Here is an 18,017-nt window from a genome sequence, read left to right as displayed (position 1 = left end):
TGGAGATGCTGCACCTCCCTCCCTTGGGAATATGTATAAGTAGGGCTTTTTAGCAACTACTCCTGAAGCAGAATGCAATGGATTCTCCTCTGCGGGAGGCTATTCCGTACAGAAGGAGAAAAATCAAGTGAGTTAAAAGCTTAGGGAAAGAAACAGCTGTGAAGCCCGTACTGTCCTAACCCAGCCTCTGAAATGAATATCCAAGACCCTTGGAGCTATGTTTAACGTGCTGCTATCAAATGGCAATACAAGAAAAAAAGTTTAAGTCAAGTCTGGTCATAAGGGTCAGGTTATGGATAAGACATAGCAGACAGAAGTGTTGCCCTACCATAACTGTTTGAAAGGCTCCATGTTCCTAAGCCCGTGCCTCATCCTCAGGGGTTAAGTGAGTGCAGGAGGCTGTGTGACAAGTGATTTAATAAAACTCACTCTGCTTTATTAGAAAGTTACAGCAGAAATGTAAAAAAGTTACTACAAAGATATTTACAAGTCCCCCACACTTGGTGCTAGTGTCAGAAAGCAGCTCCCCCTGCTGCAGCCAATAGAGGCTTTCCCTTGGGGAGACACCCACCTAGGAGCAGGCAGGCTCCAGAACTGTAAACATAAGTCCATAGTGGTAGAGGCCCTGACCAGAGCTCTGCTGTGGGAAGCTGTTGTGGATTGGGGGCAGGGAAGATTGCCCAGCTAACACTACTGTGCTGGGAACACCAAAGTGGAACTGACTACACCTCCCCTCAGCTGCTTTTTTAGCAATTTTTCCTTGTGGTGAAAATGTCCTAACTCCCACTCCAGTCCTCAGTGAACTGCAGTATGTTTGTAGCCAAGCTGCCTAGGCAGAGCAGGAAGGTATTTACTAGCTACACCGGGCAATGCTGGCTTCTTCCAGCGCTGTGCACAGTTAGTGTTCAAAGCTTAAGTCTAGACTGGGTTTCTCCTGACATCAATCATTCCTGGATGGGAGGGCACTGGAGCAACATTGAGGCTGGCTCTGCGCGGCTCCCTCCAGGGTTTGGGCAGAGGAGCCAGGTTCCATGGCAGGGCCATGTCATGGGGCTGCCCCAGTCTCAGCAGGTACTCTGCCTCTCTCTGCTGCATCCCCTCTGGGCCCAAGGGGTTGTCACTGGGCAGTGAAGAGCGCCTCCATGTGGATGGTAAAGGTACATGCACCAAGTCCCTATTCTCATCCCGGCACTTATGGCTTCCTTCAGTGACAGCCAGCTGCACCTGCTGTTCCACGATACCAGTGCCCGATTCTTCACAGGTCCCAGGTACAGCAGGTGGTCTGTCCCCAGCTCCAAGCATGCTTCTCTCCACTCCTGCTGGAGAAGACAGGTGGTTAGGGAAGTGGTTCTCAGGAGAGTTACTGCTGACCCTTAGATAAGTCAGGGAAACTCAAATGCGTGCCAGTTACAGCAAGAGATTGCTGAAGGGCACCCTCCCCTCTGCATTGAAAGAGTGGGCATGGATAATAATCCAGAGGCAACTGCCCCAGCGTAGGCTCTGCCCTGCCCCTCAAACTCTTGCTGCTACAGGAATGGGAGTTTCTACCTGGTCACGTGCAGGCAAATGAAAGCATGTCTGGGGGGTAAAGTTCAAGCTGCACTCCCTACCCCGACCAGCAGGTGGCAGGGGGTTTCCTCACCTTTGCTCTGTCCTGGGTGGCTCAGATTACTCAGCCTCTGGTTCAGCACCTGGTTTGCCCACATGTAGCGGCTCAATTCTTTTTCCAGCACTTGGATTCTTCCCTCAAACTGTAGCTTGCTGCTGGCCAGCCCCTCACCCATGTGCTCTACCAAGAGAAGGAGCGTTATTACAGGCTGTGGGGCTTGGAAACCGCGCTGCAGTTGCCCTGCAAAGGGTCCATGAAGCGGAGGAGCCATTGGGCCACAGAACTCCATCATGGAAGGGTTAACTAAGGCAGGGGTATCAATGAGCCCACTTGACTTGAGGGAAGAACAGGGTCCATCTCCATGGGCACAGGGAGACAGGGGCGTTACCTTGGCTCTGCTGGAGCAGGAACTGGATGTTCTGCTCATGCTCCTTCTGTTGCAGGGTGAGCTGGCGGTCCATCTCCAGGCGCTGGCGCTCCACAGCTACCTCCAGCCAGTACACCAGCTGCTGTTGCTCCTCCAGCTGCATTTCCAGCTCAGAGAAAGCAATGTGCTGCCTGTGCTGATCCTCTCGCAGGGTCACCACCTGCCCCGGGCCCAAGAACAGGCCACATGTCAAACTCTTACTGAAGCTTGGAAGCTTCACTCTTCTCCACTGATCAAGTCAGTTTCTTGCTAAGGAGCAAAAAGGGCTTGGTCTTCAATAGAGCCCAGCACTTCCAAAGGGCCACAGCTGCCTCACTGCCACCAGGGGGAGCCATGCAGCAGCTGAGAGCAATGTCAGGTGGCCAGCTAGAGCAGAGCCAAGCTGGGGTACCCAGCACTTCTGCCCCAGTCAGAGTGCTTGCAACACTGGGGGCTTTTGTGTCATAAGGAAACCAGGCTACAAAAGGAACAGAGGGGGGCTGCCCCCCTCACAGTAGAAAGCCAGCAAAGGACCAGGACTCCTGGGCAAAGGTACAGCAGATAGCAGGAGGGAAGTACCATTTGATTAGACACCACGGTCCCAAGCTGAGCGGAGGGCTGGGGCAGGGCACCTATCTGGATCCTACCTTATCGAAGTACTTGCAGAGCAGAGCTCGGGTCTCGGAGGAGGAGAGGTAGCTGAGCTTGGCCATGAGGTTCATCTCGCACTGGGAGAGCAGGCTGGCTGAGGCCCGCAGGACCCGCTGCCTGCATGTGATTGACTCGTTCTTGTACTCGATCGCAGCATCCAGAGCCTCAATAGCCTCGTCCAGCTGGAACAGGATCCGCTCTTCCTGCCGCCCGGGGGGGGGAGGAAAGGAGCTGCAGTTACTCCTGGGTTAGAATGAGGGGGAGCGGAACCCACCCAGAACAGTCAGGTAGGTGATCTGCAAGCTACACCCGGGCTTCAACCCTACCAGGGCCCCCCCTCTTATTCCACTCGTATCCAACACACACAGAGTTCTGCCAATGCCCCTTACTACAGACGCGGGCCTCCCCCCGCAGATCTGTCCAGCCTCAGGCCTCTTCCACGGCGACAATTGTACTCAACTGTGCTAGATTTGGAGCGACTGTGATGTGCAAAAATCAGGCCCATCACAGTCTTCTTCCATGTGACCAACGTAGCTCTGAGGCTAGGCGCACAGCCCTTTGCTAGACACCCTCTCACTATCTACACGAGCTATGGGGTGGGCCCAAAAGGCAGCTGGTTACCTCCGGGGATAGCAGGGTGCCCTGGCGCAACTTGTTGTCTATCTCCAGCCTTTGTTTGAGCAGCTGGTCCTTCTCCTGGCGCAAGCTGTTGATCTCCTGCCGGATCTGCTGCTGATCGTGGGCGCTGCCATGACGGAGCTGCCCATTTTTCTCCGTCAGCTCCTTTTCCAGGAGTTCCAGGCGGCTGGACACCCGCACGATGTCATCTGTCAAGGCCTGGAAGAGCAGGAGGAACAAGGCCTCACCTGAGCATTTCCCCAAGGGAAACCCAGCCCTGCAACTGCCCTCCACAGCACCCATGCAAGCCAAGGGCAATTAACCCAAACCACCCCCCAAGCCACAGTGAGAGGAGATTCCAAGGCAGGAGTTTAATGGAGAGGCAGATGTGGCTCAGATTAAAGGTCAGGAGAAGGCAGAGTCAGCAGAAGTCACACAGTGTAGGCACTATTCTCTACCCCAAACTCTGCTGATGCTGCCTCAGGCCAAACCACAGCCCTGACCTGGGGGTCCTATCCCCAGCCCCGCCAAGGCACCTCACTCCTGCAAGCGTAGGGCTAACACTCTCCCGCTCCCCATTCCCCAGCAGGTGCAGCTGTGTCTGAGGGACCTCCCGCATCCCACCTGGCTGGAGCGGCGTCTCTTGTTCTCCAGGCCATTCTTCTCCTGCAGCAGCGCTTCCTTTTTGGCCACTATGGCTTCCCGTTTCCTCAGCTCGTCCTCCAGCTCGTCCAGGGCGCGACGCTGCTCAAGGACTTTGTCCATTTCCAGGTCCAGCCACTTCTTCTGCTCCTCGATTTTCTGATGGAAAGAAAGGGAGAGGATGGGGGAAGGATGTGGTCACTGACAGGAGGGAGGTTAGGTCTGGGGGGGTGGAAGTTTCTACTAGCTACTCCTCTGGCCCCATCACTGCAGATCTGAATGCTTCACCCCTTAATGGAATTATCCTCACACACCCCTCTGAGCTAGGGCAGTGCTCTTACCCCCAGTGTACCGAGGAGGAACTGAGGCACGCAGAGGCTAAGGGACTTGCCAAAGGGCACACAGGAAGTCTGTGGCAGAATAGAGAATCGAACCCAGGTTTCCTGAGTAACAGGTTAATGTCCTAAGCACCTGTCATCCGTCTAACAGACAAGGCTTCATCACAGCTGCTGCATGCCCCAGCCATTTGGGATTACTGGTGCTCAGGAGGGTCCTGGCTAGGATAGGTCAGTGCACTTCAGGTCCCAGGAATATGTGGGGCTCAGAGCAGAGGCTGCATGTGAGCTTTGCCCCATAGGGAAGGAGGATACAGTGAATGTTAGGGGATGTGGGTCAAGCTCAGTCTGTCCTTCCTGGGGGGCGATTCCAGGGACAGCTGCCAATCAGGGCATGGGGGCCAGACACCTTTGCTGACATTACCAATCTGGTGCAGGACTCCCCTAAGTGCCTACCCCATTTGAACAGACGGGTCACCGCTATGTACCTGCTGCTGCTCCAGACTGACCACAGAGCCATTGCTGCCGCTCCTCCGTTTCCTCTGGAAAGCTGCAATCTCCTCCGTCTTGATGCGCAGGATCTTCTGATGCTGCTCATGCTTCAGTTCCAGCTCCTGCACAGCGGGGGAGCAGCCGTTAGTTTGGGGGTGAAGTGGGAGGAGAACAGGTTGATCCCGAGCCCAGGAGCTCAGACTGACAGACGGGGCTGGAGCCCTCACAGCCTCAGACTCAACTCATTGGGCCAAGCTGTTACTCCAGAAAATGCAGTACAGGCTCCCCTCGGCAACCTGCTGCTGGTGAGGACACACGGACACACACCAGCGCTACCCTCTGCCCTTGGCTGGCACCCAGGGGTCGAGCTCTTACCTTGACTCGGTGCTGCCGCTTGTGCATCTCCATCTCCAGGCGGCGTTTCTGCTCCGTCTCCTCACGCAGGCGTCTCTGCAGCTGCCCCTGCTGCCGCCGCATCAGCTGGACGTTCCTTTCCAGCTCCCGCACCCGCTTCTCGCTCTGGGCAGACAGCGACACCAGCCTCTCCGTCACTTGCTTCTTCTCTCGCAGCACCTGCCATGGGATGGCTGCCCTTAGACTTGAGGCCAGGAAATCGGATACCACCCGGCCCTTCGGAGAACCCCTGATAGCCTTTAGAGAGAGCGCGCCCCCAACCCTACTCCTTTGACAACCCCACAGACACAGGAGCCACAGCCCGGGGCAAGCAAGCTGTGCTCAGCCTGCAAGTGCTTCAACTCCTCCCAGCTGGGGCAGAGAGGCGAGGACCCCGCGCTCACACTGACCCGGGCCTTGCTCTGGGCTGCCGCAACCCTCGTGCGATATTCCTGCAGTTTGCATTTCTCTCCAGGGTCCTGGGGCTCCTTCCCCTCCAGTTCCTGCAGCTGCTTCTGGCCACTGCTCAGCTCCGCTCGCACCTGCTCCGCCTCCTGCTCCAGCTCAAAGATCTTCTGGCAGTACTGTCTGTTCATGGCCTGGGCATCCTTGCCTGAAACCACCAGGGAATCCACACTGTCACCAACTGCTCTGCCCCCTCCCGCCCCCGCTCCCTTCCAGGTGGCACAGCAACGCCAAGGGCCTGTATGGACCTGCAGCTTCAGGCATTCGCCAGCCCATCAGGAGCAGCAGTTGTTGCATTGGGACACTGGGCTGTGCTAGAATAGCCTCCGCAGGGCACGAGCTGGTGCTGTCCCGGGCCTGTTGCACAGGTGCACAGACAGAGTCACTTCCCTTCCCTGGGGATCAGATTTCCCACCTCGCCCCACCCTTCTCTTGGCTCATCCGGCAGGAAGCCCCACTGCAGCATACCCTGCTGGTCTGATCTCCAGCAATCCCTGCTCTAGCTTTTGTGACAGCTGGTCAGAGTAGATGGGGCTGGATCCTGTGACTCCTCCCCTTCTTCCAGTCAGCACCCTTCCTTACCTCAGCTCCTCCAATGAGGGAGCTGGAGGAGAAGCCAAGAGGAAGGATCTCAACCAGCAGGTGGTGGCAGAAGCAGCACTAGCGTGGACAGGGGGGGAGCGAGATGGCTGAGGGGGGACTGTCTTATACTGCATGCAAGGGTTCAGTCGGTATTTGCTGAGGCTGGGCACAGGGCCCACTTCCCTGCTGAGGAGAGAGAGTCCCCTTGCTAGCAGTAAGAGCAAGCCCCACAAGATGCAGGCGAGCGTGGGCCAGATCCAGGGAGTGGGGCTATGCTCATGGTAACAAGTGTGGCAGGGAAGGTCACTCAGCACACTGCGAACCTGGCCTAATGGGGAAGGCGCACAGGGAGGGAAGCAGAGTTGGAGGAACAGAGGGAACAATGTCCCTCCAGGAGAGAAGACAGGCAGAGATTCAGCACCTCCTCCCATAGGTGTAATCCCAAGAGCCCCCAAGCCTCCCTGACAGGAACATCACCACACCAGCAGCTCTGCACCTGTCTTGATGAGCTCTGCGATCAGCTCCTCCTTCATGCGAATGTTTATTGCAAGCTCCCGGATCTTCTGCTGGGCTTGCACCAGCCGCCGCTCCGAGTCCTTCCCTGAAAGGCCTTCCCTGGGACCAGCCAGCTCCCTCCTCCTGCAGACCTCTGCAACACAGAGCGAGCCTGCTTCAGGACCTCGCCCAGGAAGCTGCCAGCCCAAAAGCAAGGTGGAGAGGGGACATCAAGCCAATAATGCTGTGGCCTAGATCTGGTGGAACGCTGTCCATGGTTGCCCTCATCTTTAATACACCGCTACAACCCTCAAAGACTACAGATCCCAGCATGCAATGCTCCATCTTGAGAAAAGCGGTTGGGCCACAATTTGCTCCGGCTGGGCCACAATTTGCTCCGTTCTGCACTAGTCATGGTAGCCCTCAGGCTCTGGCCTAGGTTGAGCAGTCTGGATGCCCCTAGGGTTACCATAATCCAGCAAGCAAAAAAGAGGACGGGAGGAGCCCCACCCCATCCTGCCCTAGCCCTGCCCCTGCCCCTCCCACTTCCCCCCCTCAGAACCCCCAACCCTCCCCCCGCTCCTTGTCCCCTGACTGCCCCCTCCTGGGACCCCTGCCCCTAACTGCCCCCCAGGACTCCACCCCCTACCTAAGCCTCCCTGCCTCTTGTCCCCTGACTGCCCCCTCCTGAGACCCTCCCCCAATCCTAACTGGTCCCCTAGGACTCTACCCCCTACCTGTACCCTGACTGCCCCAACCCTTATCCACACCCCCACCCCCAGCCAGACCCCTGGGCCCCCCCTGCCCCAACCCTTCTCCACCCCCCCCAAAAAGCCCCCCCCAAACTCCCGACCCCCCCCGTCTCTTGACTGCCCCTCCAAAACCTCCCTGCCCCTTCTCCGACCCCCTGCCCCCCTTGTTGGCCTTTCTTCACCTAATGTCTCCGTGAGCTTGCTCAGGAACTGCCTGAGCTGCTTGTCAGACGCTGGGCAACAGTGGGGGAGGAGCTCCAGACTCCCGGAGCCGATCTGCCATGCAGGGAGGGAGGGAGGGAGGGAGGGAGGAGGACGTGCTCTCTCTGGCTGAGTGTCGGAGCCCCATGTAAGTAACACCGTCGGCGGCAGCACTGTTAACCCTGCGCGCTCTGCATCAGGGGGAAGTCCGGACATTTACAAATTCCCCCCGGACGCTATTTTTAGCTTAAAAAGCTGGACATGTCCGGGGGAATCCGGACGAATGGTAACCCTAGATGCCCCTGCACCACCTTTCTTTTCCAGAGCAGAGCACATGGCAGCGGTGAGGAGCCCAGCCAACAGGGGCTGAGGGCATCACCAGCCTTCAGAAGATTCCCCCCGGATACAGTCTCCACTTACCTTTGGGCAGCTCCGGGGGCTCCTCCTGCATGGGCAACGAGTTGCCTCTGCTCTGCTCCTCACACCCCTTGCTGGAAACGTCCTTCTTGCTCCAGCTTCGGATCCCATTTCTAGAATAGCAGCAAATCAGTTTAGCTGGGTGCGGGCTCAGCTACAGCTGAGGGAAGAAGGAACCTGCTCCAAGCCTACCACATGGCACTAGCCCAGCAGAGAGGGACGAGGCTGCCCTTGTGCTCCGTGGGAATGGGTTTCAGAGGGGCTGGGATCAGGAATGAAGCAGCAGACTCAAATCCATCTCAGTCCACTTCCCAGTGAACAGGTGCTCACATTCCCCAAGCCAGCAGTTGGCCAAGGGCTGAAGGCCCCAGAGATGGAGCTCACCTCTCACCTCTAAAAATGGCCCCTCCAAATCAGGACCGAGATACAGAAGGAGGAAGCTTGAACTGCCCCGGCCTGTGCTGTGCAGGGTGGGCTCAGTCTCCGGGGCCATCAGGCCAGCACCTCTGCCCTCCGCCAGCACCAGCCTCGCCGAGCAGTTAGACGCTAATCTGCGTTTGGCCATTACAAACACACGCGCTTTTCCTGACTCTTCCGGTTTGGTTTCTGTAGTTCTACAAGTGCCTCTCGGGCTTAGGGGACATGGCACCCGCCTGGCTAAGGGCTCCGAGGGGGCTCATTTAGAGTCAGCCCAATTCCTGGTGCAGGAGTCTCTGGCTGGCGGTGGGACAAGTCCTTAATCAGGGGAAGCAGACATGGTGTTCAGTGAGCGGCCCCGGCTGACGTTCCCGTGTGTGCAGCCTCCACTCACCTGCGCTGGTGCAGGGACCGTTTCTGCTCCCCCTCTTCCTCCCAGGATGGCTCAGAGTCCTCACTGCTCTCCCTCATCTGCATCACGTCTTTGGCCTCCAGACCGCGGGCACGGCTTTGGTCCTCCCCCAGGTGGGATGGGCTGCTGCTGAGCTGTTCGGGACAGAGGAGGGGGGTCATGCACGGAAACATGGACACACTGCGCAAGAGCCAGGGCTCAGGAGGGGGCACTGAGTTATAAAGAGGGGAGACAATGTGGAGCTCAGTGGCTTTGTGAGCAGGGCTGGTGAGTTCCTGGACCCAGCCAGCTGCTCCCAGCTGTGCAGCACACAAGGCTTTACCTGCAGCCTGGGCTCGGGATGCGATTTGTAAGTGCTCAGACTTGGTTGAAACCAGTTTTTCCCCAAACTGAGCAAAGGCTCCACAGCAGGGAGGACAACACCCACGCCTAGGGCCGAGATAGAGACTGACCGTGGGAAAGGCCAGCTCCTCTGGTCAGGGGAGCCAGACCAGAAACCAGCCCTTCCCAAGAGCAAGCACCCGTGGAAATGACTTCCACACCCACCTTTCCACAATGGACTCTCCTGCTCTGGCTGGTGAGGGGCAGCCTCGACTGGACCAGGCTGAGGCCATGGGACCGCGCGGTATCCAGCGGGGCCGTGTGAGGTCTCTGGGCGAGCTCCACCAGGTGAACGTTTTGCAGCAGCTCGGGCACCTGCAGGTTTGGCATCGCCATCTCCAGGCGCACGTGGAGCTCTGAGATGGCATCTTGCTGCTCCTGCAACTTGTCGCTCTGAAAAACAACGGAAGATGGGGTTTCCCCCACGCGTCTCTCAGGCCTGCTGCTAGCACATTAGCAAACAGGACATGCTGCACTCTCCCTGATTGCCCGCCCCCGCTGTCTGTGCCATCCAGAAGAGGGGTGGCAGATTAATAGGAGAGATGAGATAGGCAGGGAGATTTGCCTGGGTTTGGGGAGAGTGTGGGGGGCACTAAAAACCCAACAGGAAAATCCCACCCCAGAAGGAAGAATCTACAGCACAGGCCAGGCAGCATTTGAAATTAAAGGCTCCCTAGCTGGGCCCATTCTCTGAGGACTAAAGGTGGGTGAAGGTTGAAAAGGGAGCAAGTGTCCCCAGGAGGGTGCAGGGAGGGTTTGCCCATCAGGACAGAGAGGTGCAGATTGCAGGCAACAGGAAGGGGAGGGGACGGCTGGGTCCGAGATTCCCCTGGGTATGGGCGGAGGCTAGCAGTACCTGCAGTTTGTACTGCTCCATGGCATCCTCCAGGGCAGCTAGGAAGTCCCGGTTCTCCTCCTCCAGACGCTCCACCTGTCTCTGCAGCTGGGCCAGGTGCTCGTCTCTGGCTGCCTCACGTGCTTTCTCTGTGCTCACCTGCCCCCAGGGAAGGGAAGAGAGACGGCATCAGTAACCCCCCAAACATCACTGTGCTCCTCTCCCTGCCCCACACGCGGCACAAACAGGTATGTCTGCTGTACGGTGTCTCACCAGTCAGACACAAAGACCGGTTCACTCCTCCCCGAGTGATTGGGGTGACAGGCCCGAGGGGAAAGATGTTATTTAGACCGTTACTAAGTCAGGCTGCATTGGGGGACGCTGCTGGGAGGAAAGAGTTGCAGTGCTGGCCATTCCCTCTGCAGGATGTGCTCCCCCAACACACACACTCCCGCCCCGACTCATTGAAATAACGTCTCTAGCTCTACAGCCGCTTTCCCCACCAGAGGAGTAGGGACGTTCCAAACGACATTTGAAGCTAGTTTAATTTCACATTTAAAAAAATCCCACTGGTACCCAGCCACCGTTCTGCCTCGCTACCATCTGCCAGCAGGATCCAGGCTTCTCCCTCACTCCCCGGCCACACTCCCTGTGTGGATGCTGCTTTCCACCCCAACAGCAGCTGCCTTTCAGTGGGAAGGCAGGCGGGAGGGACCTCAGAGGGATTGGGAAGCTTTCCTAGTTGATGTCTGAGAAGCACTTTGTCCTCCACAGAGGACAGGGACTGCTTAGTTATTCAGAGGGAACCGAAACTGAACCTACGTCTCCCAAGTCCCAGGCTAGCCCTAACCATTGGCCCATCCTTCCTCTCTCATAGGGAGTACTACTCCCCTCTACCCCAGGAGGCTGCGCCCGCCCACAGATGAGCTCTAATGAGGGCCTAATACAGAGACAACCTCATCTCATTCTCTTCTTTCCCTCTGTCAGTGCAGCTTTTCCTTTACTGTCCTCCCCAGGGGCTTCCTAGCACTCTGCTCTAGCACCAAGCATCACCGCCTGTGTAGCCTGGCCTGGGGCAGGCAATACCATACTGACACTTCTCACTGCCCAGTGCCCAAACAAGGCTGACACCCCAATACCTGAGTCCGTGGCAACTTTGAGCCTTGTGCCTTGGGACGCCGATCCTCTGCCGAGGTGCTCTCAATGCCGCTATCCAGTCCAGAGGCAGAGGTCAGCTCGCTCCTCTCGCTCTCAACCGCACACAACCACTCCTTCACCCGCAGGATCTGCTCCACCGTCAGGTTGCTCTCCCCCTGCAGTTCCATCAGGAGCTGGTAGGCAGCGTCCGTGCATGTCCTGTAGTGAGCGCACTCTGCCAGCAAGCGGGCCGGGTGCTCTTGTGGGCACCGCTTGGCTGTGTCGGAGCGGTTTATGATACGGGTCTCCGAGCGGTGCCGCTGCTCCAGCGCCTTCTGCAGGTTCTTTATTTGAAGCTGCAGCTCCTCTACATGCTCCGTCTCCCTGCGGCAGTTCACCATGGCCTTGTTCTTGATGTTCTGAGCTCGGCTGGCATAGTTCAGAGTGTTGAGACTCTCATCGAAGTCAGAGGAGGAAGGGCTGACACAGGCGATCATGACAGTCTGGGCATTCCCCCCAAGGGAGTCTTTCAGGATCCTAAGGAGAAGAGCGGAGACATCAGATCAGAGCTAGGGGCTGCAGCCCACACTACAGCAGACATGCCAGGGGCTGACAGGGTATTCACAGCACCACCCCTCTGACAGGGTAAACCCAGGGGTACAAAATGCTTTACCATCAGCTCAGTGCTGGGGAAAGGGGCCAGGACAACAGCCCTGAGTTGCTGTATGTTCCTACGGGAGAGGGAGAGCACAGCCTGAAGCACTGCAAGCATCCCTCATACTGACCTCTGGTGAAAATGCCTCCAGTGCAGCAGCCACTTCTGGGGGTAAGAGGGGCTCCAATAACCTCTGCTGGGCATGCCAACAAGGGGGCCGGTTATGTGATCCTGTCCGGGCTAGGAACTAGACTGAGACCACCTTACTTCACACAGGCCCCAACCCCATCTGATGGGAGCATCTGCTAGTCACTGCTAGGCAGGAACGGATAGGAGCCTCCATACCCCACTCCCAGTGCCCTGAGCCACAGCAGCGCAGGCCACCCAGCCTAATGTTTTACAGTGAAGCAGCATTGGAACAAGCTGGACTTTCACGCGTATCCTTGGCGCCCTGCTTCTCAGCGACCCCTCCAGCCAAACAGGATGGACTGACAGGCCTGGATACCTGTGGCCTTTTGGAGAGATGGCCAGCTGACCCCTTCAGAACCAGTCAGAGAGCCTCCAAGTGAGAGCAGCAGGGACAAGAGACCTGGCAAATTCAACTGTGGCAGCCACCAACCCTGACTGGGCAAGGGTGGCCAAGACCCAGCCAAACCCCTCGGCATGCTGGGAAGGAGTAAAGAAGGCTGGTGTCCTTGCTACGGGGCTAAGAGAGCACCAGCCAGATGAGCAGAGTGATGTGGGTGGCCAGGCACCACGGGGTACCTGGTGATTTTGGAATCCCTGTAGGGAATGTGGCTGCATTTCCTGCGGGGGTCTCCCAAGGCGCTGATCACATTGCCCAGAGCCAGCAGACCACTGTTGATCTGGATACTCTCCTTCAGGCGCTCCCCTGTGTTTCCAGTCTTCACCACCCGCTCTGAGCCCGCCAGGTCCACAAAGTGGAATTTGGAAGCCAGGACTTGGCCGGAGGCCGGAACGGAGGCCCTGTCGTGGAGGGTGAGGTGGGTGAGCCGGCCGGCACCGCGCCGCTGCTCCATGGTTACTGTGAAGATGGTGTGCGAACGGCTCGACTGTGTGTTGATGTGGGTGGCTCCCGTGTGCTTGACCGTGTTGCCCATTTCCAGCAGGCTCAGGACCTCATCCAGCCCCTCGACTTCTGTTTCCTTCACCCCATACAGCACTGCAACGAGACAAACACGGCAGTGACGGCGCTGGAATGGATACTCACACACTGCCAGGGAAAGCCACACAAAGACAGCTAGGATGTTCAGCGGGGGTGGAAGGGCAGTTGGGACTCTCAGAAGGGAAATCTGTTTCCTACCCAAAGGGTTTTCCTCCAGTCAGCAGGGTACACCCGTTTGTTATTGTAGGGTTGCTTGAAAGGGCCAGTCTGTACACCCAGCTAATTCATCATGGGCCACGCCCCTGCATTCAGCCATAGGCATCTATTTTAAGCAACCAACGCTGGCTCATTTGTTTGGGGGACAAACCCTTCCACCCCAGCCTCACCAAAGAAATAATGGGCGTAGCACAGATGTAGCGAAGCAGAAAAATGAGGTTGCTTAGCTACCCTTGGGAACAGCCCCAGGACTGAAATGTTGGTCCCGATCGCATATAATCCCTTTGGAGGCCTCCACAGCATACCCCGGCTGAGCTTCTCAGAGCCGACGGTGCCTGAGAAAGGCGAGGGGCCACAAATCTCAAGTGTTGCTGAAAATGGAGACCTGCACCCTGAGGGCATCCCTTTAGACCCCTTCCATGCCGACTGCTGCCCTCACCATCACATGGTGCCGCTGGAACCCAGGAATTGCAGAGGGAACGGACCAGAGACACCAGGCAGCAGAGCAGCACTGAACTAAGGCTGGTGTCTCATCCAATATTGTCCTAGCAATGCCAAATGCCCTTCAAATATTCCACTAGCCTAAGAGAATATGTAATCCGGAGCTGCCCCTAGAAGACAGGGAACCCACCCCAAGGCTAGTGTGGGTTTGTTTGGCCACAATTACTTTCTGTGCATAACGTAACTACTGGGCACGTGGCTAGTGTTCAAAGGTGAGAGCCCAGTGCCGATGGGGCTATAGGAAAGCTCTCCTTGCACTGTTCAGCAGAGCCTGCTAGCCAAGGTCAGCTGCATGGACAGCGAGTGAGATCTCAGGCGCCAGGAGACTTCCTTTTGCCCCCACGTTAAATGGCCACCTGTGAAATGCATTTCCAGCCCCAGGGGACCTGCACAGCTGAGTTACTGAAGATGTTGGAAGGGATGTTGCTCCACCCACATTTGGAAAAAAAGGCCCTTAGATAAAGCCTCACAGCTGGGCCCCCCCAGTCAGAGCACATGTTATGCCCCGTATTCAGTAACTGCATGCTATAGTAGCCAAAAACCTGAGTCCCAGCCGTGGTCACCATTCATAAGTTTCAGAGTAAGGGCTGGGGAAGAGTAATGGAGGCAATCGCTTCTTTGTCAGGGCAGAAGCACGGTGCACTGCTTTGCAGGAACACGCGTCCAGCCCTGGCCACGGGAGTCAGTCCAGGAGGGGAGTCTAAGAGCAGTCACATGTACCAATATTGCCCTTGTCGTCCTCACGGATCTGGATGTCCTTGCTGGCCGTTTCCACTTGCAGCAGGTCCTGGAACTCCTCCTTATACACCTCCAGGTAGGAGACTCTGACTGTGTAGTCAATCAGGTCATTCTCATCAATGAGTTTGAAGGTCTCCGCCATGGCACGTGGGATGATGCCCTGCTCATCCTCATTGATAGAAGCTGGCAGGGAGAGACAGACACAATCATCAGAAGCAGTGGATGCCCAGAGAGCCAACTCCAGTGTGGTGTGCAGCAGGGGGCAATCAAAGCAGAGCACATCTCATGCCGCAAGGACAGTATGCCACAGGGACCAGCCTCACACCATCCCATGTGCTCAGCAGTGAGGGTCCATATTAAAGGCCCCAAGGAGCACTTCTCATAGGAGGTCCTAGGGTCCTTGTCCAAAATTCCCCTCAACCCACTGTTGCATTCCTGCTGCCCTTCACCCAGAGATAGTGCATCTTAGGGTATGTCTTCACAGTACAGTTAACCTAACCTGGGTGTGAGTGTTCCCACAGCCAAACTATGCCCATGTCCTCACTGTTTCTGCACTCGCGCTTGTGTCTGGAGACACTGCATGTATGGAGTTGTAAAGTGCTCTCTTAAAGAGAGAAAAGTAAATTATAATATCTGTAGGTCGCAACCATTATGGCTGAGGCTGAAATGTGATTGCATTTGAATCCAGCACTGCTCAGAACTTTCTCCAATAAAAAAAAAAGTTCTTCTGGGCTGAGAATTTCTTTAAATTAAATTAAGTTTTACATTGATTTTTTTTTGGGGGGGGGGGGTCCTCCATCTCCCCAAACCATCTGAAGTTATAAGCCTCAAACTTGGCATGAAGACTCCTAACTGCAAAAGAAGAAGTCAAGCCAAACTTGAACACATAAAAGCAATTCGGTATTTTTATAGCTATCTTTCTGCACATGCGCAGTAAATATTTTAAGGAGCCTTAGGTACCAAAACAGCCAACCCTTCAGTGTAAAAGCATTTATGGGAACTGAACAGCGGAAGCTCAAGAAAAGGGGAAAAAGGAAATTGCAACAACAAAAACCTACAATGAAATTAAATGCAAAACTCCTTCTGTTAAGGCTGAGTTAGGGTATGTTACACTTAAACAGCTATAGCAGTACTGCTGTAGCACTTCAGCATAGACACTTGCTACAGCGGCGGGAGGGTTTCTCCCATCGGTCTAGTTAATCCACCTCCCTGAGAGGCAGTAGCTAGATTGATGGAAGAATTCTTCCATTGACCTAACACTGTCCATACTGTGGGTTAGGTCGGCATCTCTGAGGGGTGTGGATTTTTCACACTCCGAGAGATGTAGCTATGCTGATGTAAGTTTTTAGTGTAGAACAGCTCTGAGAAATAAAGGAAGCAAGGCTCAGGGAAGTCAAAGGTGAAGACACCCTTAGAAAAATCACAAAACAATCTCCTTGCTTGACCTTCCCAAGACAACCAAGTGGCAACCATACTTCATGGGCTGCTCAAACACAGTTATTGATCTCAAGCCAGTGGATGAATAGTTTTGCAAAAGTTACATCAGGCTCCTATGGGAATATTACATCAGACACAGAAAAATACTATGTATGTGCAGTGTCTAGTTTTGCAGCTAAACATAAAGGCTTACTATCAACTGGGCACCAGAAAGAGATGTGTCCTCTCTTGGTACAGGTGCAGGACAAGCTGAGGAGCCTTCGCATTTCCTCAACTTTTTGCCTGCTTCATTTCTCAGCCCTGAGGTTGCACTATCACCAGCTTTTCATGCTATTATTACTAAACTAGCCCAAGAAGTCCCATCTGCCCTGCTCACAATCAGGCCCTGGGCAGTGGATGGAGGAGGGAACCATTGCTACACATGCATCAAGGGGGGACAAGACTAGGAAGGTGCTACTTCTCCAGATACTCACAGACACTTGCTTCCCCAATGGTGTAGGTTTTGCCCGAGCCTGTCTGGCCATAAGCAAACACAGTAACATTGAAGCCTTCAAAGAAGGCCTCGACCAGCGGCTGCACGCAGGCGCCATACACCGACTCCTGGTTTGAGGATTCAGTGAACACAGCATCAAAGTGGAAATGGCGGTTACGCCCCAGGGTCACCTCGTTGGTCTCTGGGTCTCCATGCAGGCAGGCCTCGTGTCCGTGCAACAGCTCCTTGGGCAGCAGGGGTCGAATGCGCACAGCCACTCTGACGGGAGTCTCCTCAGCTCGAGGCTGGGCCTCAGCTTTCAGACCCATGGTCAGCAATCGCAGCAAAGTCAAGAGAGCCCGAAGTCAGGTGCCGGCACCATCTCTCTGCCCACATGCTGTAAGGAGAGAAACTGGGTTAATGTAGATTCACGCCAGCAATTGCCTCTGAGCAACCATCGAGAAAGGTTCCTGATGATCTGATTGAGGGATGCAGAGTGGAGCTGGAAAAATACCCGGATCCAGCTACCCGGTGTCGGTGCAGGGCTAGGACCTACTGTACATTTACTAGAGCTTTATCCAGTCTTGTTTCACACATCCTTTAGTTTTGGAGCTCCCACACATTTCTTGGGGGACCATTCCCCAGCCAGCTCAACCCCAGAGCCAGGACTTTATCCCCATAGTCAGTCTGCATTTCCCCATTGTGAATCTCCTCCAGCTCCCCATGCACAGCCTGAACGATGTCTCCCGTCCCTGGAGTTCATCCACTTCACCTTGACTCTGCCCTGGTGACATGTGGGTCACTCCCTTCCCCCACTCATCTGATTAAAATGGGGATAGGCTGGGGACATGGGCACAACTGGTAATCTGTGCCTCTTGGTGCCACCTACCAAGGCCTCTGGGCACCACCACTAACCAGGAGGGCAGCACTCTCCATAACTACCCAGGGCCCTAGCAAATCCCCACCCCCGCAGGTACATACAGACCCTTAAATCTCCCCAAGGGCTTCGGGAGGGTGGGGGGAAGTGCTGCCCCGCTGAGCCAGCTGGAGACAGGAGGGGTGCCCTGAGTCCCTCCAGATGGGAGAGCGAGGTGGGAGAAGAGGGTCACCACACAGATCCCAGGGCAGTGGCGGGGGGGGGGGGTGATGCCAAGGGACCCTGGGGTGGTGGGTGTACCATGCTGGGCCTATACCCCCATCGCAGGGCACTGAGCCCCCTAGGGTGCTGGGCATGACGGGGGTACCGGGCTGAGCCCCAGGGAGGGGGTCACCGAGCGCCCCAGGGAAGTCCCGCCCCGGGGCGCTGAGCCCAGGCAGCCCCCGCACTCACCCCGCGAGCCGGCCGGACAATAACAAGCCCCAGGCCGGGCGGAGGGGCCTGGCGCACGGGGATGGCGTCAGGCGCGCGCCCCGGGATGGGGGGTCTCGAGTCCCGTCCCGCCCCGCTAGCGCCGCCCCCACTAGGGGCGTCAACTCCGCCAGCCCGGCCCGTGCTAGGGCCAGTGTCCCCGTCCTGCCTCCCGGCCGGGGCATCGACATGATCCCCCCGCAGAGTCCGACTCCAGCGTCATCAGCCCCATAGCCCTGCCACCCGCCCCCCCGGGTCATCACCCGCCAGGGGCCTGCCCCCCC

General features: G+C 56.4%; 1 protein-coding gene across 2 annotated transcripts; it reads right to left on the bottom strand.

Moving 5' to 3' along the window:
• Nucleotides 1–111: 111 nt before the first annotated feature.
• KIF7 (kinesin family member 7) lies at nt 112–17,802 on the bottom strand. Of its 2 annotated transcripts, none has more exons than XM_024207198.2 (19): nt 17,716–17,802; nt 16,387–16,782; nt 14,459–14,659; nt 12,661–13,078; nt 11,243–11,777; nt 10,125–10,262; nt 9,434–9,661; nt 8,870–9,021; nt 8,062–8,171; nt 6,690–6,842; nt 5,557–5,759; nt 5,129–5,326; nt 4,771–4,875; nt 3,909–4,085; nt 3,288–3,503; nt 2,663–2,869; nt 1,998–2,196; nt 1,643–1,789; nt 112–1,316 (listed from the first exon to the last, which is right to left on the bottom strand). In XM_024207198.2, the coding sequence occupies exons 2-19, from the start codon at nt 16,712–16,714 to the stop codon at nt 919–921; spliced, it is 4,113 nt and encodes a 1,370-aa protein (XP_024062966.1). In that variant the 5' UTR covers nt 16,715–16,782; nt 17,716–17,802; the 3' UTR covers nt 112–918. The 2 variants fall into 2 exon arrangements, with proteins under 2 accessions (XP_024062966.1, XP_024062965.1); XM_024207197.2 differs by having other exon boundaries at nt 113–1,316; nt 4,750–4,875.
• Nucleotides 17,803–18,017: the final 215 nt, after the last annotated feature.

This window comes from Terrapene carolina, unplaced genomic scaffold (genome assembly GCF_002925995.2).
Source record: "Terrapene carolina triunguis isolate 2854851 unplaced genomic scaffold, T_m_triunguis-2.0 Scaffold67, whole genome shotgun sequence".
In the NCBI taxonomy this organism is placed as follows: Eukaryota; Metazoa; Chordata; order Testudines; family Emydidae; genus Terrapene; species Terrapene triunguis.
Note: the sequence above shows the minus strand (reverse complement) of the source record. Positions and strands in the feature narration are given on the sequence as shown.

Excerpts from the sequence above, each read along its gene's own strand:
- KIF7 (XM_024207197.2), bottom strand. The coding sequence starts at position 16,714 with ATGGGTCTGAAAGCTGAGGCCCAGCCTCGAGCTGAGGAGACTCCCGTC. Across the intron at positions 5,760-6,689 it reads CGCAGAGCTCATCAAGACAG|GCAAGGATGCCCAGGCCATG; the intron begins GTGCAGAGCTGC and ends TGGTGGTTTCAG. Across the intron at positions 1,790-1,997 it reads CCTGCTCCAGCAGAGCCAAG|AGCACATGGGTGAGGGGCTG; the intron begins GTAACGCCCCTG and ends TTCTCTTGGTAG.